The sequence below is a fragment of the Monodelphis domestica genome, chromosome 6 (genome assembly GCF_027887165.1).
Source record: "Monodelphis domestica isolate mMonDom1 chromosome 6, mMonDom1.pri, whole genome shotgun sequence".
Taxonomy (NCBI): Eukaryota; Metazoa; Chordata; class Mammalia; order Didelphimorphia; family Didelphidae; genus Monodelphis; species Monodelphis domestica.
Window position 1 is genome coordinate 11,550,320 of NC_077232.1, and position 24,095 is coordinate 11,574,414.

Below are 24,095 nucleotides of genomic sequence, written 5' to 3' on the forward strand. Positions count from 1 at the left end.
TCTGTGTTCCCCCAAACTGGCCTGTCAGCTGCTCCTAAGACTCAATGCTACCTCCGAGCCTTTGTATTACCGGGAGCCGGTTCCCTTCCTCCCCACGGCCTCTTAGAATTCCAAGCTGCCTTCAAGGGCCATCTCCTTCCTCCCCCCCACACCCCCCCCCGTTCATCTAGAGCTCCCTGAAATGACTTTCTGTTTACCCACATGCATAGGCTGTCCCTTCCCCATCAAGCCTCCCTGCCAGACCCCGAAAGGCCACGAGAGAGCAGCGGTGGCTCCTTTGTGGTTTTGGCTCTCCAGTTCCTGGCAGTGGCTGACACACAGGTGACGCTCAGCAAAGGGGAATGAAGGGTTGAGTTCAGGGAGAAACAGTCGGGAGGGCAATCTGGGTGCCCTGATCCCCCCCCCCCACTCCCCGCTCCATCTCTTCCTCCTCCCAAGAAGTAACCTGGTCCCTTCCCAAGCAGGATTCAGCCTACCAAAACACGCCATCTGGAGGAGGGTTGAAGCCTCTGACCCCTCCCCATCCCGGCCAGCCTGGGTGGCATCCCTTCGTCGGGCGCAGGGCCAAGAGGGCCACACAGACCATCCTTGTGGAGCCCGCAAGGCTAAGGCTGCTTGAGAGGACGATGGCGCTTTCCAGCATTCAAGAGAGCCCTTATTTGAAAGGAGCAAACAGGAGAGAGAGAGAGGGAGGGGGGAGGACACAAAGGGCCGCCTGTGCGACTCAGGCCCCCAGCCCTGGCAGGAGTCCAGAGCCTCACAGGAGCTCAGGCAGGGCAGCCGCTTCGGAAGCTGGGGCTCCCATGGGCCTGGACCGGGCAGCTCTCACAGCCTGGGCCAGGAGGAGGCCACGCTGGCCGTGAGAAGGTTCCGCAGCTCTGCTCAAGCCAAGAAAGAGGGAAATCAATTGGTGGGGGATGGAAGAGGAAAGGGGAACAACCCGGGCCCAGCGGGCAGGGCCAGCCATGTTCGTAGGCAGAAGCTTAAAGAGCGAACTGAGGCCCGGGAAGGCGAGGGGAGAGATTCTTCCACTCAGATCCCCCACTTTATAGAGGAGAACAATGAGGCCCTGCGAGGGTTATTAATATAGTCAGCATTTTGCAGATATCTCACCTGATCCTCACAACAAGGCTGGAAGGGAGGTGCTATTTTGTTTTGGTTTTTATAGATGAGGAAACTGAGGCAGGCAGCGAGTCAGTAACTTGCCCTAGAAGTGTCTGAGGCCAGATAAGAACTCAGGACTGACTCCAGGCTCAATGTTCTATTCACTACACCATCTAGCTTCCCCTGGACCCCAGCTTACTCTTCTGCAAAGCTACAGGATTCCTGCTGAGTGTGTATAATGGGGTCTCTCTCATTTGCTCCTCTGGCTTTGAGATTCTGGAAGACTGCTTTGGGCAGAGATTTGTTTGAGGCCATTCAACCAGTAAGGAGTACATCTGAGATTCCAGCTCAGGACCCAAGGCCTGCCATTCCACTTCCCTTGTAGCTGGAAAGCTCTTCTCTTTGCCCCAAGTTCCTGAGCCCCTAGGCAGCTTAGGGTGTCAGTTTCTTCATCTGTAAACTGGGCATATCCGGGTTACCCTGACTCCTTGTAAAGATTAAAGTCAAGACAAAAATAATCCCAATGGTGTGGGCAGCTGGGTAGCTAACTGGATTGGGAGCCAGGCCTAAAGAAGGGAGGTCCTGGGTTCAAATCTGGCCTTAGGCACTTCCTAGCTGTGTGACCCTGGGCAAGTCACTTCACCCCCATTGCCTCGCCCTTACCACTATTCTGCCTTGGAACCAATACACAGTATGATTCCAAGACGGAAGGTAAGGGGTTTAAAAAGACAAAACAAAACAAACAAAAAAGAAAGAAAGAAAAATAATCCCAATGATTTGAGAGGCCCAAGTCACCTCCATGCCACACTGAGGCATCAGAAGAAATTATCAGGCTCAAAGAGCAAAGAGCTGGGAGGAATCTTACCCTTGCTGAGGAGGAAACTGAGGCCCAGGAGGGTAAATGGATTGGCTCAAGGCCATACAAGTAGTGTTGGAGGTGGGATTAGAACTCGGGTCTTCTGACTTGCACAACTAGCTCTACTACTGCCTCCCAAAGTCGTCAGGCCTCTTAACCTTTCTGTGTCTCAGTTTTGTCTACCATAAAATGGGAGTGACCACAGCTTCTTCTCCTTATATCAGAGGGCTTTTGGCAAAGTAAAGTCACCCCTTGCCAACCCAGCAGTGACCTGCCATCCCAGCCTCATCCTTTTCACTAGGCTTCAGACCTCCTGGCCCTGCCTTCTGGCCCCCGGAGGGGACATTCTCTGCCAGTCTTGCTTTGGCATTCATCCATTCATCTATTCATTCATCCAAATACACATCCATCCATCAGCTCATTCATTTAGCCAGTCACTCATTCATTCCAATTTATGCTAGCTTCTGGTGATACAAAGAGGGATTCAGTAGTGCCTGCCCTGGAGAAGCTTATAACCTAATGGGATTGGAGCATGATACAAGAAGCACATGACTAAGGATGATGGACAAGAGAGATCCAGAGAGAACAGGGGTGCTCCAGAGAGAGCAAGGAGAGTCTAGAAAGAAGAACAGCCTAGACTGAGCAAGAGAGATCTAGAAAGAGTAAAAGAGCACCAGATAGTTTGTACCTCAAAGAGATAATAAGGAAAAAGACTTGTACAAGAATATTCATAGCTGAGCTCTTTGTGGTGGCAAAAAACTGGAAAATGAGAGGATGCCCTTCAATTGGGGAATGGCTGAACAAATTTGTGGTATTTGATAGTATGGAATACTATTGTACTCAAAGGAATAATGAACTGGAGGGACTCCATGTGAACTGGAAGGACCTCCAGGAAGTGATGCAGAGTGAAAGGAGCAGAGCCAGGAGAACATTGTACAGAGACTGATACATTGTAGCACAATTGATTGTAACAGACTTCCTACTAGCAGTAACACAATGACCCAGGACAATTCTGAGGGACTTATGAGAAAGAAGCTATCCACATCCAAAGAAAGAACTGTGGGAGTAGAAACACAGTAGAAAAACATTTGCTTGATCACATGGTTCGATGGAGTTATGATTGGGGATGTACAGTCTAAGCGATCACCCTGGTGCAAACCTAATATGAAAATAGGTCTTGATCAACAACACATGTAAAACCCTGTGGAATTAGGCATCAGCTATGGGGGAGGGGAAGGGAGGGAAAGAACATGATTCTTGTAACCATGGAAAAATATTCTAAATTAATTAATTAAATACCCCTCCCCCCAAAAAGAGAGAGAGAGCCAGATACAGCAAGAAAGATCTAGGCAAAGCTAGGGGTCTAGGCAGTGCAAGCAAGGTCCAGAAAGAGCAAGAGAGGTCAAGATAGAGCAAGGGTGGTCCAGACAGAGCAAGAGAGATCTAGAAAGAACAAGAGAGGTCTAAATAGGGCAAATGTGCTCCAGACAGCAAGAAAGATCTAAATAGAGTAAGGGTGGTCTAGAAAGAAGAGGGGACCAGACAGTGTAAAAGAGATCTAGAAAGAGCATGAGAGTGGAATTGCTTGTTGGCTTCAGGGAAAGGAAGAGGGGAGGGGAAAGAAAATGAATCATAGAAACATGGAAAAATAGTTTTTAAAAATAAATGAATATAAAAAAATAAAGTTCTTCACATCTTAAAAAAGAAAGAACATGAGAGCTCTAAATAGAGGAAGAGAGATCTAGATAAACAAAGAGATTCCAAAAGCCCAAGAGAGGTCTAGATGGGGGTGAGGTGGTCCTAAAAAGATCAATGGAGCTCTAGACAGAGCAAGAGAGATCCAGGCAGAGCAAGAGGGATCTAGAAAGAGCACGAGTTGATTTAGATAGAACATTCTAGGAAAATCTGAGGATAGAGAGTATTTTCAGTTGGAAGGAAATCAGGACAGGCTTCACGGCAGAGTTGGCACCTGAGCTGAGTCTTACAGAGAAGGGTTCGGAGAGAACAAAGTGACAAAGGCATGGGGACAACCTGCACAAATGCATGGAGGAGGTCTAGGCGATCTCCTGTTTCTCCTCACCCAGATTAGCTTGAAGGTATCAACCTGCGGAAAACTCTGATTTCTAAAGGCAAATGAGATGCACTGAGTCTGCCACAGGGACGGCGGTGCTTACCTTGAGGTGGCCTATAATAAATTTGTGGACAACGTGATTCCACATGGATTTCTTGTAGACAGAGAGGTGGCCATAGTCATGTTGGAGCCATCCAGCCTGGGCCTGGAGGACGAGAGCAGGTTGATCAAACAATACTTTAGGAGCCCCAGAATGCACTTGCAAGGACTAGCCCACATGGTCCAATTGAGAGCACAGAGAAGAGGGGCTCAGGTGTACCTTGGGAGAGTCACGAGGCAGAGGGAACATAGGAGTGGGAGCCAGGGGCCCCCAGCTGTCATTACAGCTCCATCTCTAAGTCAACATGAAACCTGGGGGTAGGTGGCCTCCCCTTTCTAAGCCTGTTTCCCCAAGTGTAAAATTAGGAGGTGGAAGGATCCATAAGGTTCCTCTCAGCTCAAATAGTCTGTGTTCTGTGTTCTAAGCTCTCTGTTCTATGTTCTAACCTCCATGTTCTAAGGCTCCTTCCAAAGCTAATATTCTCTAAAGTCCCTCCCAGCTCTGACATTCCATGTTATGTGCTCTCTTCCAGCTCTGACATTTTATTTTTGATGTTCTAAGCTCTCCCACCCCAGGGAGTCTCCTTCATCTCAGACAGTCCAGTTCTAAGCTCTCTCCCCTAAGGTCCCTCCTAGTTATGGCATTCCATGATCATGTTTCTCACCTGGGAAGTTGCTAGGATGAAAGCTGTCAAGATGGTGGAGATCCAGCCAGTGCCAAAGTAGAAAACAGTGAACCAGGCAACGCTCTCCATGACGATAATGTGGGCCAAGAGCAGGAGGAAGAACATGTGGTTGGTCTCAAAGAGCTTCATGTCTTCTGCAGTCTTCCTCAGGGCTCGGAAGTCCTCAGTAATCTGGGGCTGAGAGGGCAGAGCCCAAGACGGGACTCAGACACCTGGACAATCCCAGGCAGAACACAGGATCTCCGAATGGCCCTCAAGCAACCCACTGCTCCCACCCAGAGGAGCCAGCTTTCCTGGGCTGAAAGGACAACTTGAGTGTCCACCTCCAGGTCATCCATAGTGAGGACCACATGGGCAGCCTCGTGTAAGGTGCTACAGAAGAGACAAGAAGGGGGGGGGGGAGAGACAGAGAGACAGAGACAGAGACAGAGAGAGACAGAGAGACAGAGAGAGACACACAGAGAGAGAGAAACAGAGAGAGACAGAGAGAGAGACAGAGACAGAGAGACAGAGACACAGAGAGAGAGAGACAGAGAGAGACAGAGACAGAGAGAGACAGAGACAGAGAGACAGAGAGAGAGAGGAAGAGAGAGACAGAGAGAGAGAGGGAGAGAGAGAGAGACAGAGACAGAGACAGAGAGAGAGAGAGAGAGAGAGAGAGAGAGAGAGAGAGAAAGGCAGAGAGAGAGACAGAGACAGAGGCAAAGGGAGACAGAGACAGAGGCAGAGAGACAGAAGGAGAGAGGGAGAGAGGAGACAGAGAGAGAGAGAGAGAGAGAGACAAAGACAGAGACAGAGAGACAGAGGAACAGAGAGGCACAGAGAGACATGGGGGGGGGGAAGAGGTGGGTAGACAGAGACAGAGAAGTTCCAAGACACCCTCAGGATCTGAGAAAACTTCAAATCTGGCTGGAAAATGGGCATAAATTTAAAAAAAAAGTTAAATCATCAAGTTAGCAGCAAAAAGGGATTGTTTTGTTCCTCTTCACCTGTGTTTATGCTGTCAGTCTCCTTCTCTTATCTTACTGCTATCACTGGCATTGCTAGATTGTATCAAATAACAAGAGAAAGGGGGCATCCTTATTTTACCCCTGTGTTTACTGGGAAAGCTTCTAGTGTTTCATCATTGTATGTGATGCTAGTTTGGGGTTTTCGATGTATTTGAAAGAGGTCCTTCTCTTTCTGTGTGTTATCAGGTTATAGTTTTAGTGTTCTACTTTCCAGGCTTTTTTTTGCCTCTTGAGATAAGTATGTGGTTTGGGATGTTTTCATTTCCAATTAGACTAATTAGGTTTTCTTGACTTTGAATCACCTTTGTATTCCCTCTACCATAAATAGGCAATTTTTTAAAACCCTCACCTTCTGTCTTGGAGTCAATACTGTGTATTGTCTTCAAGGCAGAAGAGTGGTCAAGGGTAGGCAATGAGGGTCAAGTGACTTGCCCAGGGTCACACAGCTGGGAAGTGTCTGAGGCCAGATTTGAACCTAGGACCTCCCATCTCTAGGCCTGACTCTCAACCCACTGAACTACCCAGCTGCCCCCAAATAGGCAATTTTAAAGGGATAATTAGCAAGATAAGGAAAAATGAAGGGTGTAGGTAGATAAGAGTTTGTGTTATGGAGGTAATGGGGGGTGAGGGGTTCTCAATAGACTTCAAGCTCAATGTGTTCACTGTGTGAGCTGATCAGGGAGAGAAGAAAACTTGTAAAATCATTAGTGTGGGCAATGACCAGTGAGGAAATTCCTGAAATTGAGAACTGCTGTGCAACTTAGTAATTTTAGAAGGTCACCCTGGACCCTTAGAGGTTGAGTGGCTCGCCAATTCCACCAGAATGAGTCAGAGACCAGAATCAAAATGTAGGGCTTCCTGACTGTGAGGCTCTCCCTCTGATGTCCCTCTCAGTGTGATATACTGATGGGACCTTAGCCTTAAGCATCTTCAGAAGGAGAGAGAATGGTCTAGCATATTCTGCCCTATTTTGAATTCGTGCTTGGACTCAACAACTTCCCTAAATCTCGAATACAGAAGGATCAGAGAACTGATTAAGGGGAAATAAGGCTGAAAACGTGGGTTGGAGTCAGACAGTGCTGGGCTATGTGGGGAAGAAATCTGGGCTTTTGTCCTTCAGGAAATGGGGACCTACAGAAGGATCTGGGAGCAGGCCAAGGAAAGCATTGCCATGATCAGATCAATGCTTTAGGAAAGTTATCCTCACAATGAGAGGACAGAAAGTAGAGATTTGCCATGCTGAGAGTTCCCTATACTGATGCATGGATGTTGATGGGGCCGATCCCCTCTCCCAAATCACATCCTCTGTAGGGGAGTCTAGAAAATGAAGAGGTGACATGAGTCTGAAGAAGCAGCTGCTCTAATAGTTCGAGTCACGGGCCTCGGGGCAAGGACCACATGGGAATGGAAAGGAAGGGACAGACGTGAATGAAACTTCAGAGAATCCACAGGGAGAGACTGAGGATAAAGGCGACTGAGGCAGCAGGTCTCCATGTACAAAGATATCCCCTCCCCAGGGTGGTGGAAGACAGTCACTCCTGAGGAGATCAGCCCCCAAATTGTGCCTGTGATGATGCGCTGGTAACATCGCAGCTTGGCCTAGCTCTACCAGCCATTAGGCTGCCAAGGGGCCCGAATTATGGACAGGCAAGAGACACACTGAGACAGGAGGGATGGGTTATCCCACTAGAAGAGTAGGGAGTGGGCCAGGAAGGAACAGGCAGCCTGCCTCATTGACTCTTGGCAGTGGGGGCCACCCAGGCCTCTGAAAAGAAGCCAACCTCTCTAGCCAAAGGGCCTAAGATCTCACGGGCAAGTCCAACCCAATTCCCACCTCAATTTCTCAGGCATGTACCAGAAGAGAAGTCTATGGGGGCAGGTTTCTAGCCTGCTCAGGCTCACTTACCCCAGTGACCCCAGCATTTCCCACTGTGGGCATCTGCTCTGGTACAAGCCCACAGTGGAGAGAAAGCCCAGATTCTGCTCCCCTCTGGCCCCCCGCTGGGCTGAGGGAGGGGAGGCAGTTTGGATGCTGAAGCCTGGATGGAGGAGTCCCAAGGGTGGGGAGGTGTGGTGATAGAGGGACCAAAGACAATGGCAAATGAAAATATCCCCTTCCTTTGCCAAGGTTGGGGCCCATGAGCACAGAAAGTCACATACACCATCACCTCAGCTAGGAGGGCTGCTGACTTTGTTACAAAGGAAGACTGGCAGGGATGGGCATATCCAGAAATGAATGCTGGGAAGGAGAAGGTGGCCCACATCCAGACATCCTCTTACTGTCCCGGAGGCCATAAGAGACCATAAAAATGTAAAGTCCTTGAGGGCAGGAATGTGTCTATTTGTCTTGGATCCCTGGTGAACTGAGGTAAATACGGGCTGATGTGGGCTTAATCTTGCCTGGCTGAAGAGGTCCCCAGGGGCCCCTGACCCTCTGAGCTCCCCCAATCTCCTCCCCCAGCTCTGCCCCACACTCACACTCTTGCCACGGTCTTGGCTGGGTTCCCCAGGCTCCAGCTCCCCAATCAGCAGGGGCTTCAGGAACTTCCTGACAAAATGCACATCCTGGTGGAAGGCGAGGAAAGCGTCCTGGGTGGGGAGAAGAGGACAGACGAATCAGAGTCAGGCCCACCAACCGGGCCATAAAAGTATTCTTGCACCCTTTCCACATTTTCTCCCCCCTCCCAAATCTCAGAGGACTGGAAGACTAAGAGCTGGAAGGCCCTTAGGAATCATCTAGTTCAACCCCTCCCCTACCATTTTACAGATGAAGAAACTGAGGCTGGAGAGGAAGAGTCATTTGTCTAGGGATGTTGGGCTCCTAGGTAACAGAGTCAGGAGTTGAATTAGGATCAGAGATTGAAAAGTGAAGGGGGCTTAGTCACCCAGTCCAAATATCCTCCCCCCTGCTCCGCCCCCCAAACCTTCACCTTCCATCTTAGAACCAATACTATGTATTGGTTCTGAAGCAGAAGAGTGGTAAGGGCTGGGCAATAGGGCTTAGTGACTTGCCCAGGGTCACCCAGCTAGGAAGGGTCTGAGGTCAGATTTGAACCTAGGATCTCTCATCTCTAGGCTTGGCTCTCCATCCACTGAGCCATCCAGTTGCCCCCAAACACCACCCCCTTTTTTTATAAGTGGAGAAACTGAGGCCTGTAGAAGGAAAGTTGCCCAGGGTCACACAACTATCATGGGGCAGAACCAGGATTCAAACCCAGATCCCCTGGCTCCAAATTAAGCCCTTTGCCCATCTGCCATGGCTGAGTTATTCATCAGTTTCCATAATCTGCCCAAACAGGATTGGGCTCTTGACCTCTGATCTGAAGCCACTAAGCCTCCCTTATCTGTCAAATAAAGGGCAGATTCCCAAGGCCCCAGAGGGCCCTGGACAGCTTTCAGAGAAGAGTAGTGAGATTCTTGTACCTCCAGGTGAGGGGCCCCCAGGTTCAGGAGCCAGATCAGGAGATCCCTGTGTACAGATGCTGGGGCCAAAGGGGAAGATTAACTGCTAAATCCCTCAGAGCAAGGAGCAGCACTGACTGGAGTCTACCCCTCCTGGGGTCATTTAATCTCCCTGTGCCTCGGTTTCCTGTAAAATGAGGAGGTTGGCCTGAAAGATTGGACCTTTGGCCACTATCTATGCTCCAAGTCCTGAGCTGGGTGCTGGGGGTTCAGAGATAAAGACCAGACAAGTTCTGCCCCCAGGCTGCTGCTTATGTTCTATTGGAAGAAACTCCTCAGGTTACCGAGGACAGGTAGTGAGCTACCCAACACCAGAGAGCTTCCCTTTACACTCTGCAGCCTGGTACTCCCATGTGTCCCTCCTCCTCATTCCCACTGCTCACTTCCTAATACTAATCAGTGTAACAGCCCAGGGTACTGTATTTTGAGCCCAGAAAGACCTTGGGCAAGTCATTAATCTTTCAAAACCTCAGTTTCTATATCTAAATGGCAAAGGGAAAATGACAGATAAATGGTACAATGGATAGAGCACTGGGCCTGGAGTCAGGAAGCCTCATTTTCCTAAGTTCAAATCCCCCCTCAGATAGTTTCTAGCCATGTGAACCTGAGCAAGACACTTAACCCTCTTTCTCTCGGTTTCTTCATCTGTATAGTGAATTAGAGAGAGCATGGCAAACCACTCCAGTATTTCTGCTGAGAAAACCCAAAATGACCAAGAGTCGGAAATGACTGAATAACAAAAAACATCTGGGGTGGGGAGCCAGGCCTGGAGATGGGAGGTCCTGGGTTCCAAACTGACCTCAGACACTTCCTAACTGGGTGACCTGGGCAGGTCACTTAACCCCCACTGCCTAATCCTTACTGCTCTTCTGCCTCGGGATGAATCCATAATACAGATTCTAAAAAAGAAGGTAAGAGTTTAAAAAGAAAAAAAATCTATAGTCCACCTCACAAGGCTGTGATGAGATAAGAGTTGATTGAAAAGTGCTTTGTAAACCCTAAAACTTTCATTTAATTATTGCTACTGCTCAGAAAGGGTAGAGTCCCACTGGGTATACCACCAACAAATATTGACTAAGCACCTACTGTGTGCACAGCTTAGTTGAGTAAGGGGCAAAGGTGAGAGTTCAGTTGAGACCAGCTTTCTTCAGGGCTCCCATGGGGGTGGGGGAGATAAACACAAATAACTATAGTACAAAAAAATTGGGTTTTTTAAAGTTTTTAAGAAAGAAAAAACCAAAGTGAGGTTCCAGAGCAAGCCAGTAGGTCAGCAAGCATTTGTGCCTAGTGATGTGCCCAGGGCACTGTGCCAAGCCCAGGGGTAGAGGGCAAAAAAGGCTCTTATTCTGGTGGAGCTCACAGTCAAACAGGGGAAACAACCTCATGTGGCCCATCCTAATAGAAAGGGGAAGCCATTAGCAGAAGGTAAGAAAAGGGGGAGATGTCTAGAAAGGAAGGCAGGGGCCCAGGAGTGAAGGGCTTTAAATGCCAAAAGAAAGAACAGTTGTGGCTGTCTCCCAGGTCTGGGAAGACTTCCTGAAAGACATGGCAGCTGGTCTGGACTTGGACTTTAACATACAGATAGAATTTCACCAGGTAGAGATGGGGAAGGAGGACATTTCAGGGACAGAGACTCTTATGTGGGTAAAGGCAGAGGTGGGCGAGCAAAGGGAATATCCTGAAAGCAGAGGGGAAGGCTGGCCAGGCCAAGAAGGGCAGTAGGAGGTAAGTCTGGCATAGCAGAGTCTTCAAATGCTAAGCTCAGACCCAGCCACACCACTGCTGGGTTTGTATCCCAAACAGATGATAAGGAAAAAGACTTGTACAAGAATATTCATAGCAGTGCTCTTTGTGGTAGCAAAAAACTGGAAAATGAGGGGATGTCCTTCAATTGGGGAATGGCTGAACAAACTGTGGTATCTGATGGTGATGGAATGTTATTATGCTGAAAGGAATGATAAACTGGAGGGATTCCATGTGAACTGGAAACACCTCAATGAACTGATACACAGCGAAAGGAGCAGAACCAGAAGAATGTTGTACACAGAGACTGATACATTATAGCACAATCAATGTAACTGACTGCTACTAGTAACAATGCAATGACCCAGGACAACCCCAAGGGAATTATGAGAAAGAATGTATCCACCGCTAGAGAAAGAACTGTGGGAGCAGAATGCAGAAGAAAAACATATGATTGATCACAGTTTGATTGTGGTTTTGATGTTAAAAGTTCATTCTACTGCAAATATGAGTAACATGGAAATAGGCTTTGAACAATTAGACATGTATAACCTAGTGGAACTGCTTGTCAGATTTGGGAGGGGGAGGAAAGAGTGGTGAGGGAGGGCAATCATGAATCATGTAACCATGGAAAAATATTCTAAATTAAAAAAAATTTAATGCTAAGCTCAGGATCTTGGGCAATGGGGAGCCATGGCAGGGTTTGGAGAGCAAAGAGCTATTGTCTGCTGTAGGAGCCAGGCTGGTTGGTTTCTCAGAGGTTCAGTGCCAAGACCAGGCTGGCCCAGTGGGATGGGGTTCTTCAGTCCTAACCTGACTGACCTATCCCAATCCCTGCCTTCTGTATTCTTCCCAAGCCCCCTCCAATCTGATGCAGACATACATAGTGGCATTATCCCAGCTGCCCCAGGGAGAGAGCCTGCCCTCCCTGCCCCCACTAGGAAGCAGGCAGATAGGATTAGCAACCTGAGAAGTGTAACTGGATGATGCCAGGAAACAAGGCCCTCAGCGTGTCCCAGTGACCCACACTGATGTAACTGGGCATCTCCATTTCGGAGAGCTCAGTCCCTTGGGAGCCTGGGTCCCTGAGATGGAATTGGCCACCTGGATGAACCTAAGCCCAGATGCCACAGGAAGACAACACTGAGGCTGAAGGGCAGCTGACAAGCAGAGACCAAATGGAAGGTGGGGGGGCAGGGAAAAGGGGATGGATAAAGAAAGAGAGCCCCTGCCTACAGTTCAAAGCCTTTCATTGCTCCCCAGGGCCTTCAGAATCAAGTCTGAACTTCTCCGGCAATGCCAGAGGTGGGGGAAACATAAGATGTCATCTAGGGGTCATGTCTGAATGCAGACTTCTTTTCAAATTCTCACCTTCAGGTTAGAAGACATACTGAATACCCATTCCAAGGCAGAACAGTGGAAAGGACTAGGCAATAGGGAATTAAGTGACTTGCCCAAGGTCACCTAGCTAGGAAGTGTCTGAGGTCACATTTGAATCCAGGACCTCCCATTTCTAAGCCTGGCTCTCAATTCACTGAGCCACCCACCTGCCCTCTAGAACACAGAAAATTAAAGATGGAAGGAGGCTTACAACATAGAACAAAGAATGACAGAGTTGGCAGGGACCTCAGAAGAGGAAATGTTAGGGCTGAGAATGCAGAATCAGAAATGATGCTAGAATATCAGAGTTTGGAAGGGCCTTGAAAAAGGGAACATATCAGATCATCTGGGAGAAATATTATGGCCTGGAAGAGTTGGAAGCAGTGGCACAGGGCCACAGCTGGAACGTGGCCCAGAGATTATTTAGTTCTGTCCACTCATGTTACAAAGGAGCAAAGTGAGAGGAAACAATGAGACGAAACAGCTTGTCCAGGATTGAAATATCCTGAGTAGCAGAGACTTGAACTCAAGTCTACTTTCTTCCCACACACCAAGGGCTTTTCCCAACACTACCTGGCCATTCCAGACCTTCCTCTGCCTGGAGAAATGGTCCTGACCCTTGGAAAGCCTCCCCACTGAGGCTGCCACTAGTCTCCTCTCCTCCCTTCCTTCCTGGCCCAGCTCAGAGACTGTCTTCCACCAAGCCTTGTCTGACTGGCCCAGCACAACACTCTTTTTGTCCTCTGTGCCCCTCCTAAAGTCACTAATCTTATCCTGCCTTGTGCTATGGGGGCAGCCCCCTAATATTTCACAGGCTCTTTAAAGTCACAGCCCTTGTCATCTTACTTTGTGCTCTTGTACATTGTCGGTGCTTCGGCAATGGACCATAACTCAGATTGAAATGCTATTGTTGAGAATATTGCAAGGCCACAGATTTTATCAGGATGAGCTGGAGGAATATGCCAAGGCCTTGGATTTTATAAGGGTGAGACTCTCTGTCTCTAAAAGAGCCATTAATCAGACTGTTCCCAAACCCTGGGGGTTGGCCTTCGATGCTTGCCATGACCCAAACAGTCCATGCCCACTGTAAGACTCTGATTTGTGCCAGGCTGGTCCTTGGACAGCAGGTACACAGTCCATCACCAGGCCTGTCCTTGCAACTTCCCTTCCAGCTGTCATAGCCAAGGCCACCTCCCAGGGTATCACTGGACAGCATTAGAGGACACAAAGAAAGATACGGCTGGTGGATGTTAAGGGAACCAATCCATCCATGGACCCGCCTCCCCTTTATCGAAAAGTGGGTATTTACAGGGCCAGAACGGCCCAAGATCCTTTGCAAACCATAAAAGTACAATCTAAGACAACAATGAGAGAATCCAAGACCTTCAGCTGGCCTGCAAGGGACTGCAGAGGCCACCAGGTTCAACCTGTACCTGAGAAGGAATTTGCTCCATGACATCCCCATCTGTTCCCATCTGGCTTTGGACTGAATACCTCTGAGGAGGAGGACCTCACTCTTTCCCAGAGGGGCCAGCTTCCCCTCTGGATGGACCGCCTGCCACCTTTCAGCCCCAGAGCTCCCCCCAGGGTGCCCTGCTGTCCTGACGGGGGAGGGCCTTCACCTGGCCCTTCCTTTTATGCCACTCTCTCTCCAGTCCGACCCTGCCCGGGCACAAGGACCCTCCCTGGTCCAGTTCAAATCAACGTGGCCATCACTCCTAGAAAGGGTGGGACAGTCTGCTCCCCTAGGGGGTCACCAAGGCTGAAGGGGGCCATGAGGCATGGCAGACTTGGCCAGTACTTGCCTGACTATTTTCAAGTGGCATATGAAGTAGTTTGGGCACAGAGTAAGCCCTTGACGTTTACCAATGACTCACTGGGCAAGGATACAAGAGAACCGGCCTTGGGCGCTTTGCTAACTTTGAGACCTTGGGCAATGACACAGCCTTGGTTTCTTCATCTGTAAAATGGGGGCATTACTACCTACTCCGCAAGGTAGCTGGGTGACTAAAATGAGCTTACGTGACATGTAGGGAGCTTGGGCAAAACTTGTAACATTCTATAAATGATACCCAGGAGGGATGGCAAGAGGAGATACAGCATAGCAAGTGACTCCTCTTAAAAAGCCACCCTAAAGCAGCAAATACGGCCTTGGGAAGGTGAGCAGTAAAGCTTTTCCTTAAAGGAAGGAAGAGAGAAAGGGAGGGTGGGAGGGAAGAAGGAAGGGAGAGGGAGAGAGGGAGAAGAAGGAGGGACAGAGAGAAGGAGGGAGGGAGAGAGAGGGAGGGAAGAAGGGAGGGAGGGGAAAGGGAAGGGAGGGAGGAGAGAGGAAGAGAGGGAGGAGAGGGAAAGGGAAGGGAGGGAGAGAGGGGGGAGGGAGGGATAGAGAGGGAGGGAGGGAGGAGAGAGACAGAGAGAGAGGGAGGAAGGGAGAGAGAGAAAGAGAGAGAAGGGGGAAAGAGAGAGACAGAGAGAAGGAGGGAGGGAGAGAAGGACAGAGAGAAGAAGAGGAAGAGGAGGAGGAAGAGGAAGAAGAAGAGGAGGAGGAAGGGAGGGGAGAGAGAGGGAGGGACAGAGAGAGAGGAGTGAGGAGAGACAGAGAGAGGGGGAGGGAGAAAGAAATAGGGAGGGAGAGAGAGACGGAAGGGGGGAAAGAGAGAGAAACAGAGAGAAGGAGGGAGGGAGAAGGAGGGAAGAGGGAGGGAGGGAAGGAAGAGAGAGGGGGAGAGAGGGGGAAAGGGAGGGAGGGAAATAGAGAGGGAGGGAAGGACAGAGAAAGAAGAGGAAGAGGAGGAGGAAGAGGAAGAGGAAGAGGAGGAGGAGGAAGAGGAAGAGGAGGAAGAGAAAGAAGGAGAAGGAGGAGGAGAAGAGAGGGGAGAGAGAGGGAGAGGGAGAGAAAGAGATTGTCCCATCCTTATTCCTGGTATCCTGCCCTCCTCTAGGTAGTCCCTTTCATGATCCTAGTCTAAGAATAATCTGAAACCTCTGCTGTCCTTTGGAAAGACACCTAGCAGGTCAAGTCTGTTCTCATCTGAGGAGTGGTTGAAGGCATTGAGGATTCTCAGAATGGAGAAGAGAAGCCAGATGGACCAGGCTAGCTGCCCTTAAGTCTTGGGGGCAGGCAGCGGGCAGTGTGGTGTCCTGGACTCTTATCTTTTCCAATTAAAGGAACTTCCAGTCCCTTGCATAGCTCCTCATGTGATAGGGAGGTCAAGGTCTCAGCAACCTGGCCTGGCTACTATTCTCTGGACACTCTCCAGCCTCATTAACAATACCCTTCTTGGGGCAACTATGTAGCTCAGTGGAGAGAAGGCCAGGCCTGGAAACAGAAGGTCCCGGGTTCAAATCTGACCTCAGACACTTCCCAGCTGGGTGACCCTGGACAAGTCACTCAACCCCCATTGCCTAGCCCTTACCACTCTTCTGCCTTGGAACTGATACCCAGTACTGAAAGGAAGGGTTTAAACTTAATCTGATGACCCTTCTTAACCTGGTCTCCGGACTGCAAATGTGGTCTGACCAGGGCAGAGTACAGAGGTCCCCTCACCTTCTGTTTCCTGGAAGCAATGCCTCCTCCCTCCTCCAGGAAGCCAACATCTCCTGCTTCTTCCTCCTCCATCACCTCTCCCAGAAGGCTATTCCCTGGTAATGTTGCACAACCTTTTCCCAAGAGTTTTTACCCTTGGCCGGGTCCGTTCCTCCCTCCCTCCCTCTCTCAGCTGTTTTACTCTTTCCAAAGAACAAGGGGCAGAGAGCTCTGGGTTAGAATCTTCTGGACAAGCCAGTCCTCTGACAAACGAGGGCTTTGGATGAGAGGGCCCTTTGGGCACAATAAATCCTGGCTGCCTGGACAGCGTTTGGCCCAGATGAGGCAGGTCCTCACCCCAGGAAGAGTGGAAGGAAAGCCGAGGAACTCATTCCACCCTTTTTTAAGCATACTTTTGGGGGTTTGTGTCCAAATATTGCTCCTGGCAAGACTGCTTGTCCTAGGGAACATCACGTATGGTTGCTCAGGTAAAGGTGGGCAGAACCCCAGCGAGTCAGGTCTCAAAGCAGAGAACAAAGAAAACATACTCATCTCGGACTCTTCTGTTCTTAGCATTGACATCAGAGGGGATGGCGATGGCCCTTGAGGAATCAGGGTTGGAAGGCTCTGCAGATGTCAACCAGCCTAGCCCCCTCCCTTGGATAAAAGGAAACTGAGGCCGAGACAGGGGGCGGAACCCACCCAAGGTCACTCAGGGAAGGCATTAGGTCTTAAGACAACTGGCTACGTCCTGCATCTGTCCCATCACATCCCACAGCCTGGGCCTGAGTTCCCCTTCACCAGCCAAACCCCCAAGGACTTGTGGGTCAGCCCAGTGACCCAGAAAGAGGCCACCAGGAGGGTGCGGTGGGGAGCAGACTGAATATGGAATCTATAGACAAGGGCTTGATTCCTGCTCTTGCCTCTTGTAAAGTGAGGGAACCAAGCCGCCCCTCTGAAGGAAGCCTTTGTTTCCTCAGGTATAAAATGAGAGAGCTGGCCTGAGGACGGGTCACGAGGGCTGAAGGGGACCTCAAGGCCTGGCTACTCCCACTCGACATGCCGATGTGGCCATGCAACCTTTCTCTGTTTCTCAATCTCTCCATCCCCTTCTCTGTCTTTCTCTCTGTCCCTCTCTCTCTGTCTCCCTCTCCTTCTGTCTGTCTCTCTCTGTCCCTCTCTCCATCCTCTTCTGTCTTTCCCTCTCTCTCTCTCTCTGTCTCCCTCTCCTCCTCTCTCTCTATCCCCTCTCTGTCTCTCTCTCCATCCTCTTCTGTCTTTCCCTCTCTCTCTCTCTCTGTCTCCCTCTCCTCCTCTCTCTCTATCCCCTCTCTGTCTCTCTCTCCATCCTCTTCTGTCTTTCCCTCTCTCTCTCTCTCTGTCTCCCTCTCCTTCTGTCTGTCTCTCTCTGTCCCTCTCTCCATCCTCTTCTGTCTTTCCCTCTCTCTCTCTCTGTCTCCCTCTCCTCCTCTCTCTCTATCCCCTCTCTGTCCCTCTCTCCATCCTCTTCTGTCTTTCCCTCTCTCTCTCTCTCTCTGTCTCCCTCTCCTCCTCTCTCTCTATCCCCTCTCTGTCTCTCTCTCCATCCTCTTCTGTCTTTCCCTCTCTCTCTCTCTCTGTCTCCCTCTCCTCCTCTCTCTCTATCCCCTCTCTGTCTCTCTCTCCATCCTCTTCTGTCTTTCCCTCTCTCTCTCTCTCTGTCTCCCTCTCCTCCTCTCTCTCTATCCCCTCTCTGTCCCTCTCTCCATCCTCTTCTGTCTTTCCCTCTCTCTCTCTCTCTCTGTCTCCCTCTCCTCCTCTCTCTCTATCCCCTCTCTGTCTCTCTCTCCATCCTCTTCTGTCTTTCCCTCTCTCTCTCTCTCTCTGTCTCCCTCTCCTCCTCTCTCTCTATCCCCTCTCTGTCTCTCTCTCCATCCTCTTCTGTCTTTCCCTCTCTCTCTCTCTCTGTCTCCCTCTCCTCCTCTCTCTCTATCCCCTCTCTGTCTCTCTCTCCATCCTCTTCTGTCTTTCCCTCTCTCTCTCTCTCTGTCTCCCTCTCCTCCTCTCTCTCTATCCCCTCTCTGTCTCTCTCTCCATCCTCTTCTGTCTTTCCCTCTCTCTCTCTCTCTGTCTCCCTCTCCTTCTGTCTGTCTCTCTCTGTCCCTCTCTCCATCCTCTTCTGTCTTTCCCTCTCTCTCTCTCTGTCTCCCTCTCCTCCTCTCTCTCTATCCCCTCTCTGTCCCTCTCTCCATCCTCTTCTGTCTTTCCCTCTCTCTCTCTCTCTGTCTCCCTCTCCTCCTCTCTCTCCATCCCTCTCTCTATCCCCTCTCTGTCTCTCTCTCCATCCTCTTCTGTCTTTCCCTCTCTCTCTCTCTCTGTCTCCCTCTCCTCCTCTCTCTCTATCCCCTCTCTGTCTCTCTCTCTATCCTCTTCTGTCTTTCCCTCTCTCTCTCTCTCTGTCTCCCTCTCCTTCTGTCTGTCTCTCTCTGTCCCTCTCTCCATCCTCTTCTGTCTTTCCCTCTCTCTCTCTCTCTGTCTCCCTCTCCTTCTGTCTGTCTCTCTCTGTCCCTCTCTCCATCCTCTTCTGTCTTTCCCTCTCTCTCTCTCTCTGTCTCCCTCTCCTTCTGTCTGTCTCTCTCTGTCCCTCTCTCCATCCTCTTCTGTCTTTCCCTCTCTCTCTCTCTCTGTCTCCCTCTCCTCCTCTCTCTCCATCCCTCTCTCTATCCCCTTCTCTGTCTTTCTCTCCGTCCCTCTCTCTGTCTCTCTTTCCCTTTCTCAGTCTCTCTCCTTAAACCCTTCTAAGGAGAGGAGCCCATCACTACCTCCTGAGCCACCCAGCCCTAGAAGTTTTCTCTAATGGCCAGTCTTGGTTTTCCTCCTCATTCCTGGTCTTGCCTTCTGTGGACAAGCAGAACAGGGCAGACCCCTTGTCCAGAGGCCTGTCCTCCAAAGATTGAAATACAGCTGCCATGCCCTGCTCCCCAGGCTTGCCTCCTCCAAACAAGCCATCCCAGGGTCCTTGGCTGCTTCAACTGTTGCTGAGAGCGCACAGAGCCCAGATGTCCTCCCTCGGGTGCCCCCAATTTATCATCATCCCTCCTAAGCCACCCAGACCTCAGCTCAGAACACCAGATGGTGGGCTGAGCTGACTGTCACCTCCCCATTCCTGGCACTGGGTCCTAGGCTAGGAAGCATGTATTTAATGTGCTTGGAGTAGGAATAACCTGGAACCACCCAACTGCTCTTTGAAAAGAAGGTGCCGAGGCAGGTCCTTTCTCATGTGAAGAAGAGTGTGGAGGGGGCATCTGGGCAGCTCTGTGACTAGACAGCCAGACCTACAGACAGGAGGTCCTGGGTTCAAATCTGGCCTCAGACACTTCCTAGCTGTGTGACCCTGGGCATGTCATTTTGCCCCCATTACTTAGCCCTTACTGCTCTTCTGCCTTGGAGCCAATGTACAGGGTTGACTCTAAGACAAAAGGGAAGGGAAGGGAAGGGAAGGGAAGGGAAGGGAAGGGAAGGGAAGGGAAGGGAAGGGAAGGGAAGGGAAGGGAAGGGAAGGGAAGGGAAGGGAAGGGAAGGGAAGGGAAGGGAAGGGAAGGGAAGGGAAGGGAAGGGAAGGGAAGGGAAGGGAAGGGAAGGGAAGGGAAGGGAAGGGAAGGGGAGGGGAGGGGAGGGAAGGGGAGGGGAGGGGAGGGAAGGGGAGGGGAGGGGAGGGAAGGGGAGGGGAGGGGAGGGAAGGGGAGGGGAGGGGAGGGGAGGGGAGGGGAGGGGAGAAAAAAGAAAGAAGAGCATGGAAAACAGATCCAGAGGGGTCAAGAGTCTCAAACTCATACCTCTTCTGGGGTCAGATGAGGGGCCCATAGAAAAGAGAAGATGGGGGAGGGGGGTAGGCAGTGTTAGCATGATGGAGTCTGGGCCCTGAGTTCTAATCCTGCCTTGTTTAAGTCAGGGCCGGTTGTAAAATGAGAGGGTTGGCCAAGTGGCCTCAGAGAGCCCTCCCAGCTTCCTAGCTAAGACCTATGTGGAGAGCTGGAGGGGCAATTGGGGGGAGGGAAGAAGGAAGCAAAGTCTTGTTCTCTGGGTGGCCCCAGGAAGGCCATAAGCAGGAGGAAGCAAACTAGTGGCAGATTTTAGCTGGATTAAGGGATTAGAGTGGTCCCAAAGGGCAATGGGCCGCCTCAGGAGGTAGTGAGCTCCCCCTCCCAGCAAAGGTGTGCCCCCCATTTGAAGGCTGGGAGACGACTCCTTGGAGACATTGTCGAAAGGGTGCGGGGCCCATGGGGCCCCTCCTAACCCCGGGCTGAACCCCGGAATCTCCCCTGGATTTCCAACTCCCTCCCAGCACAGAGGAGGGGGCCGCCCAAGGCAGAACCTGTCTATCAGGCCCCGTTGGAACGTCTGGTGCTTCTGACCAAAGGCCATCACAAAACTTCCCAGAACAAATACCACACACTCTGCCTAGATGTACTGATTAAACTGTCCAGTTCAAAGCGAGGGGCCGGGAGCCTGAGCTTCCAAGCATGGAGAAAGAAGAGCCTCTGGGGCACGTTGGCTCCCTTCCTCAAAGGGCAGGCCCTCTTCTCCCATCATCCCCCGAGAGGGCATGAGGCCAGTGGCCTCCCTTCCATTTTGCAGAAGGGCAAACTAAGGCAGAGGAGTTAGTCAAGGAGAGGGGAATCTGTGCCCTAATCGATCCCTCCAATGCCAAGAATCAGAGAGGCAAAGGTGAGGAGCTCCCTTAGCCATCACCTGGCATTGGAGTCAAAAACCAGGTTGGGGGCTTAGCTAGAGAGGATGGCCGCAGGTTTGGAGTCAAGGGCCCTGGATTCGAATCTAGCCTCTGCCCTTTCCTTCATTCTGGGATGTCAGTCTCAGTTTCCTCCTCTGTAAAGGGATAATAACCAGCATTTCTGGAGTTTTTCAAGTTTAGCAAAAATGCTTTCTGAATATTCTAGTCTTTGATCCTTACAACAACCCTCCAGGCAATAATGCGATCTTACCGAGGAGGAAACTGAGGCAGACAAGGTTACCCAGCCAGGGTCTGAGGTTGAATTTGAACTCGAGTCTTCCTGACTCCAGGCTGAGTACTCCATAAGAAGCTGATAACGATGATGATGATGACCATAATAATACACATTAATATGCACCTGTTGTGCTGGGTACATTAAAATTTTTCTCATTTGATCCTTACAACAATCCTGGGAGGAAGGTGTTATTAGTATGCCCATGGCCATCAAGAAGACCTGAGTTCAAATCCAGCCCCAGACACTTACTAACTGGCTATCTCTGGGAAATTCGCTTGACCTGTCTGCCTCAGTTTCCTCATCTGTAAAAGGAGGATAACAACAGTCCCTCCCTGCCAGGGTTGTTATAAGGACCAAGATATCCTTAGCACAGTGCCTGGCACACAGCAGGCATTTAATAAATGCTCCTTCCTCTCAGTGCTTTTTTTACATCTAAATCTGGATTTCTGGGCTTCTCAGTCCAGCACTTCAGCATCATCCCATTGAGCAATGGCCCGGAGAGAAATGAGAAGCCTTGGGGGGGGGGAGGTGGAGCAGGTGGCTCAGTGCATAGAGCCAGCCTGGAGATAAAAAGTCCGGGGTTCGAATCTAGCCTCTGATTCTTCCTAGCTGGGTGACCCTGGGCAAGTCACTTCCTCCCCCTCCCCATTGCCTAGCCCTGATTGCCTCGGAACCCATCTCTGGTGAGGCTTTTGGGGAAAGGGCTCCCGGGAGCTTTCTCAGAAGCTGAACATTTCCCCGGGCTCCGGAGACAAAGCTTCAGGCACTGGCAGAGGCCCAGCCCCAGGCTTTGGGTGCTCTCCTCCAAGGGACGGCTTCTTCTGGGCTCCTCTCTCTTCCCTCCTTCCCCTCCCCCCTCCCCTGGCACTGCCTCCTTCCAGCTAGTCAAGTCTGCGGCTTGTGCCAGGCCTGCCCTTGCCCACCTTGTGCCCACCGCTTTGCCCACCTGCCTAGCTCAGTTCCAAGGGCATCAAAGCATTCCGGAAGCCTCCCCCGCCTGCCCTAGGTCCGGAGCGCTGATAAAGTTCTGGGAGGGCAAGGCCTCGGCTCTCCCGGAGCGGGCACACAGGCGGCCACGCACGTGCACCGGGCACCAGGGAGGGGGCGGGGAGGACGAGCCTGCCCCCCGCAGCCACCTCTCCATCCCTCTCCCCCTGGCAGCGAGAAGGCAGAGGAGCGGAGGGGGTCCCGGCAGGCCTGGGGAATCCTCCAAGGCCCGGCGCGCTCGCTACCCACAGGATGACCCAGAATAACCCCGTCTCCGAGAGCCTCCGTGAACCCGGAGGGACCGCCTCCCCCCTGCCCGGCAGGACAATGTGGGCCCCAGGGTGGGGAGGGGGAGATGATGGGGTGGCCATGTGGAAGCGGGCACGACTGGCCAGCTGCTTCCCGGACCCGGGGATGGACATCCAGGGGAGCCGGAGGACCCGAGCGCCGCCTCCAGCCCCCGTCCTCTGCCCTTCCCGCCTGGCTGGAGGGGGTGTCCGGCACGCACAAATGCCGGAGCCCCGCAGGGGGATGTTGGAGGAGGGAGGCTGGCGGGGGTGATCCCCGGCCCTTACCGTGGCATCCTCGCCAGCGTAGTGGCCGATGACCCGCCGGCCGCCCGGGTGGCGAAGGGACCACTGGGTGATGTTGTAGACCTTGCGGTCGATGACCAGCCACTGGTCGGTGCGCAGGTTGTGCCTCTGGACCTCCTCCCAGCTGTAGGTGGGCAGCGCGGGCGCGTCCCGCTCCGCGGAGCCCCCATCTCCCTGCTCCCCGCCTTTGCCCATGGCGCCCGCGGCCGCCCGGGCTGCCAGCCCCCCCAGCCCCAGCTCCACAGCTGCCACAGCCTCAGCCGCTCCGGCCGTCTGTGCCGGCCCGCCGGGCCGCCCGTGCTGCTTTTGTCTGCAGCGCCGGCCCCCGCCCGCCGCCCGCCCGCCCGCCGGCCCGCCCTCCCTCGCTCAGCAGCCGGCCGGGCTCCCCAGTGCCCTCCCGGCGGCCCCGCCCCCGCCTGGCCCCCAGCGGACTTTCCCCTCCCGACGCCCCGCCCGGCCCCCGGCCCCGCGGCCACGGGGATCAGCAGAGGCTCTGCACCAATCCGGGAGCGCCGTCGGAGGGTCGCCCGCCTGCCATTGGCCCAGCTCGATCTTTCGAAGGCCAGCGGGCAGGACTCCGCTGGCAACCCGCAGCCCGCTGGCCCGCTCGCAGGCCGCCTGCCAGCCGCCCCCCTCCCTCCCTACGCGGGAGCCCCCTTCCACATCTTCAGCTGACGGGGGGGGGGGGGGGGGGCGGGGCCCAGTCGGCCCCAGGCTGGGATGGGGACCCTCCCGGGCCGTCAGCGCCCAGGCACCAGCCCTCCCATCCATCCCTCGTTCTGGGGAGGGGACTGGTCCAGGGTCACACTAGTGGAAGCCTCCGAGGGCAGGTTTGGAATCAGGGGCCACCTCACCGCTCCCTTGGCCTTAGCTCCCAGATGGTGGGGGGGGGGGGGGGGGGAACAATAGAGAACGGGCCTTGGGAGCCAAGAAAGACCGGGACCGTGCCACCCCTGGGCCCCTTGCCCCGCTCCCGAGCCCTGGAGGAACCAGTGAGGTGCTGACACCCGGTGTCCGGGCCTCCCTCTTCCCCTCCCTAGCCCAGGCACCCCCCGCAGCGGTGGGCCAGTGGATGGAGACGCCTGAAGGCAGCGGCCACCTAGAATTGGTGCCTCCAGCGCTTTTGCGAGGTTTTCAACCCTGACTTTCTGTCTTGGCAACAAGTCTGAGGGCAAGGCATTGGGGTCCGGGGCACTGCACCCCCAGAAACTCCAGCGCGATTATCAGGGAATCCCTTGGCTCCCTTCCACCCTCTGCCTCCCATCCCCAAACGTGGACCCATTGATAACCCCCCCCCCAGCCTTCAGGGAAAACTCCTCCCCAAACCCGGGGCCCCAAAGTCAAGTCCTCATTGAATATATAAACCCCCCAACTGAGGCATTCTGGGAGCCACCGCCCAGGTTGTCTTGCTTGCCAAAAATTCAAGATTACTAATAAATCTCTCTTTACTTTTAAGTTGTTTGGAGTCTTGCATTCTTGCAAAAGGTATCCTTCCCGAACCCCAGGGGTACACCTCTGCATCCCACAACATGGGGTTAAGTGACTTACCCAGGGCCACACGGCTAGGAAGTA

The 24,095-nt window shown here is 52.3% G+C and overlaps 1 protein-coding gene across 1 annotated transcript in view; it reads right to left on the reverse strand.

Moving 5' to 3' along the window:
* LOC100009895 (acyl-CoA 6-desaturase) overlaps positions 1–22,832 on the reverse strand; it is a 35,086-nt gene extending 12,254 nt beyond the window's left edge. The window contains exons 1-4 of the mRNA XM_056803575.1: positions 22,506–22,832; positions 8,305–8,415; positions 4,796–4,993; positions 4,135–4,236 (exon numbers count right to left, since the gene is read on the reverse strand). Of these exons, the coding sequence (XP_056659553.1) occupies positions 4,135–4,236; positions 4,796–4,993; positions 8,305–8,415; positions 22,506–22,718 (624 nt within the window). The 5' untranslated portion in view covers positions 22,719–22,832. The remainder of the gene's footprint in view (positions 1–4,134; positions 4,237–4,795; positions 4,994–8,304; positions 8,416–22,505) is intronic.
* Positions 22,833–24,095: the final 1,263 nt, after the last annotated feature.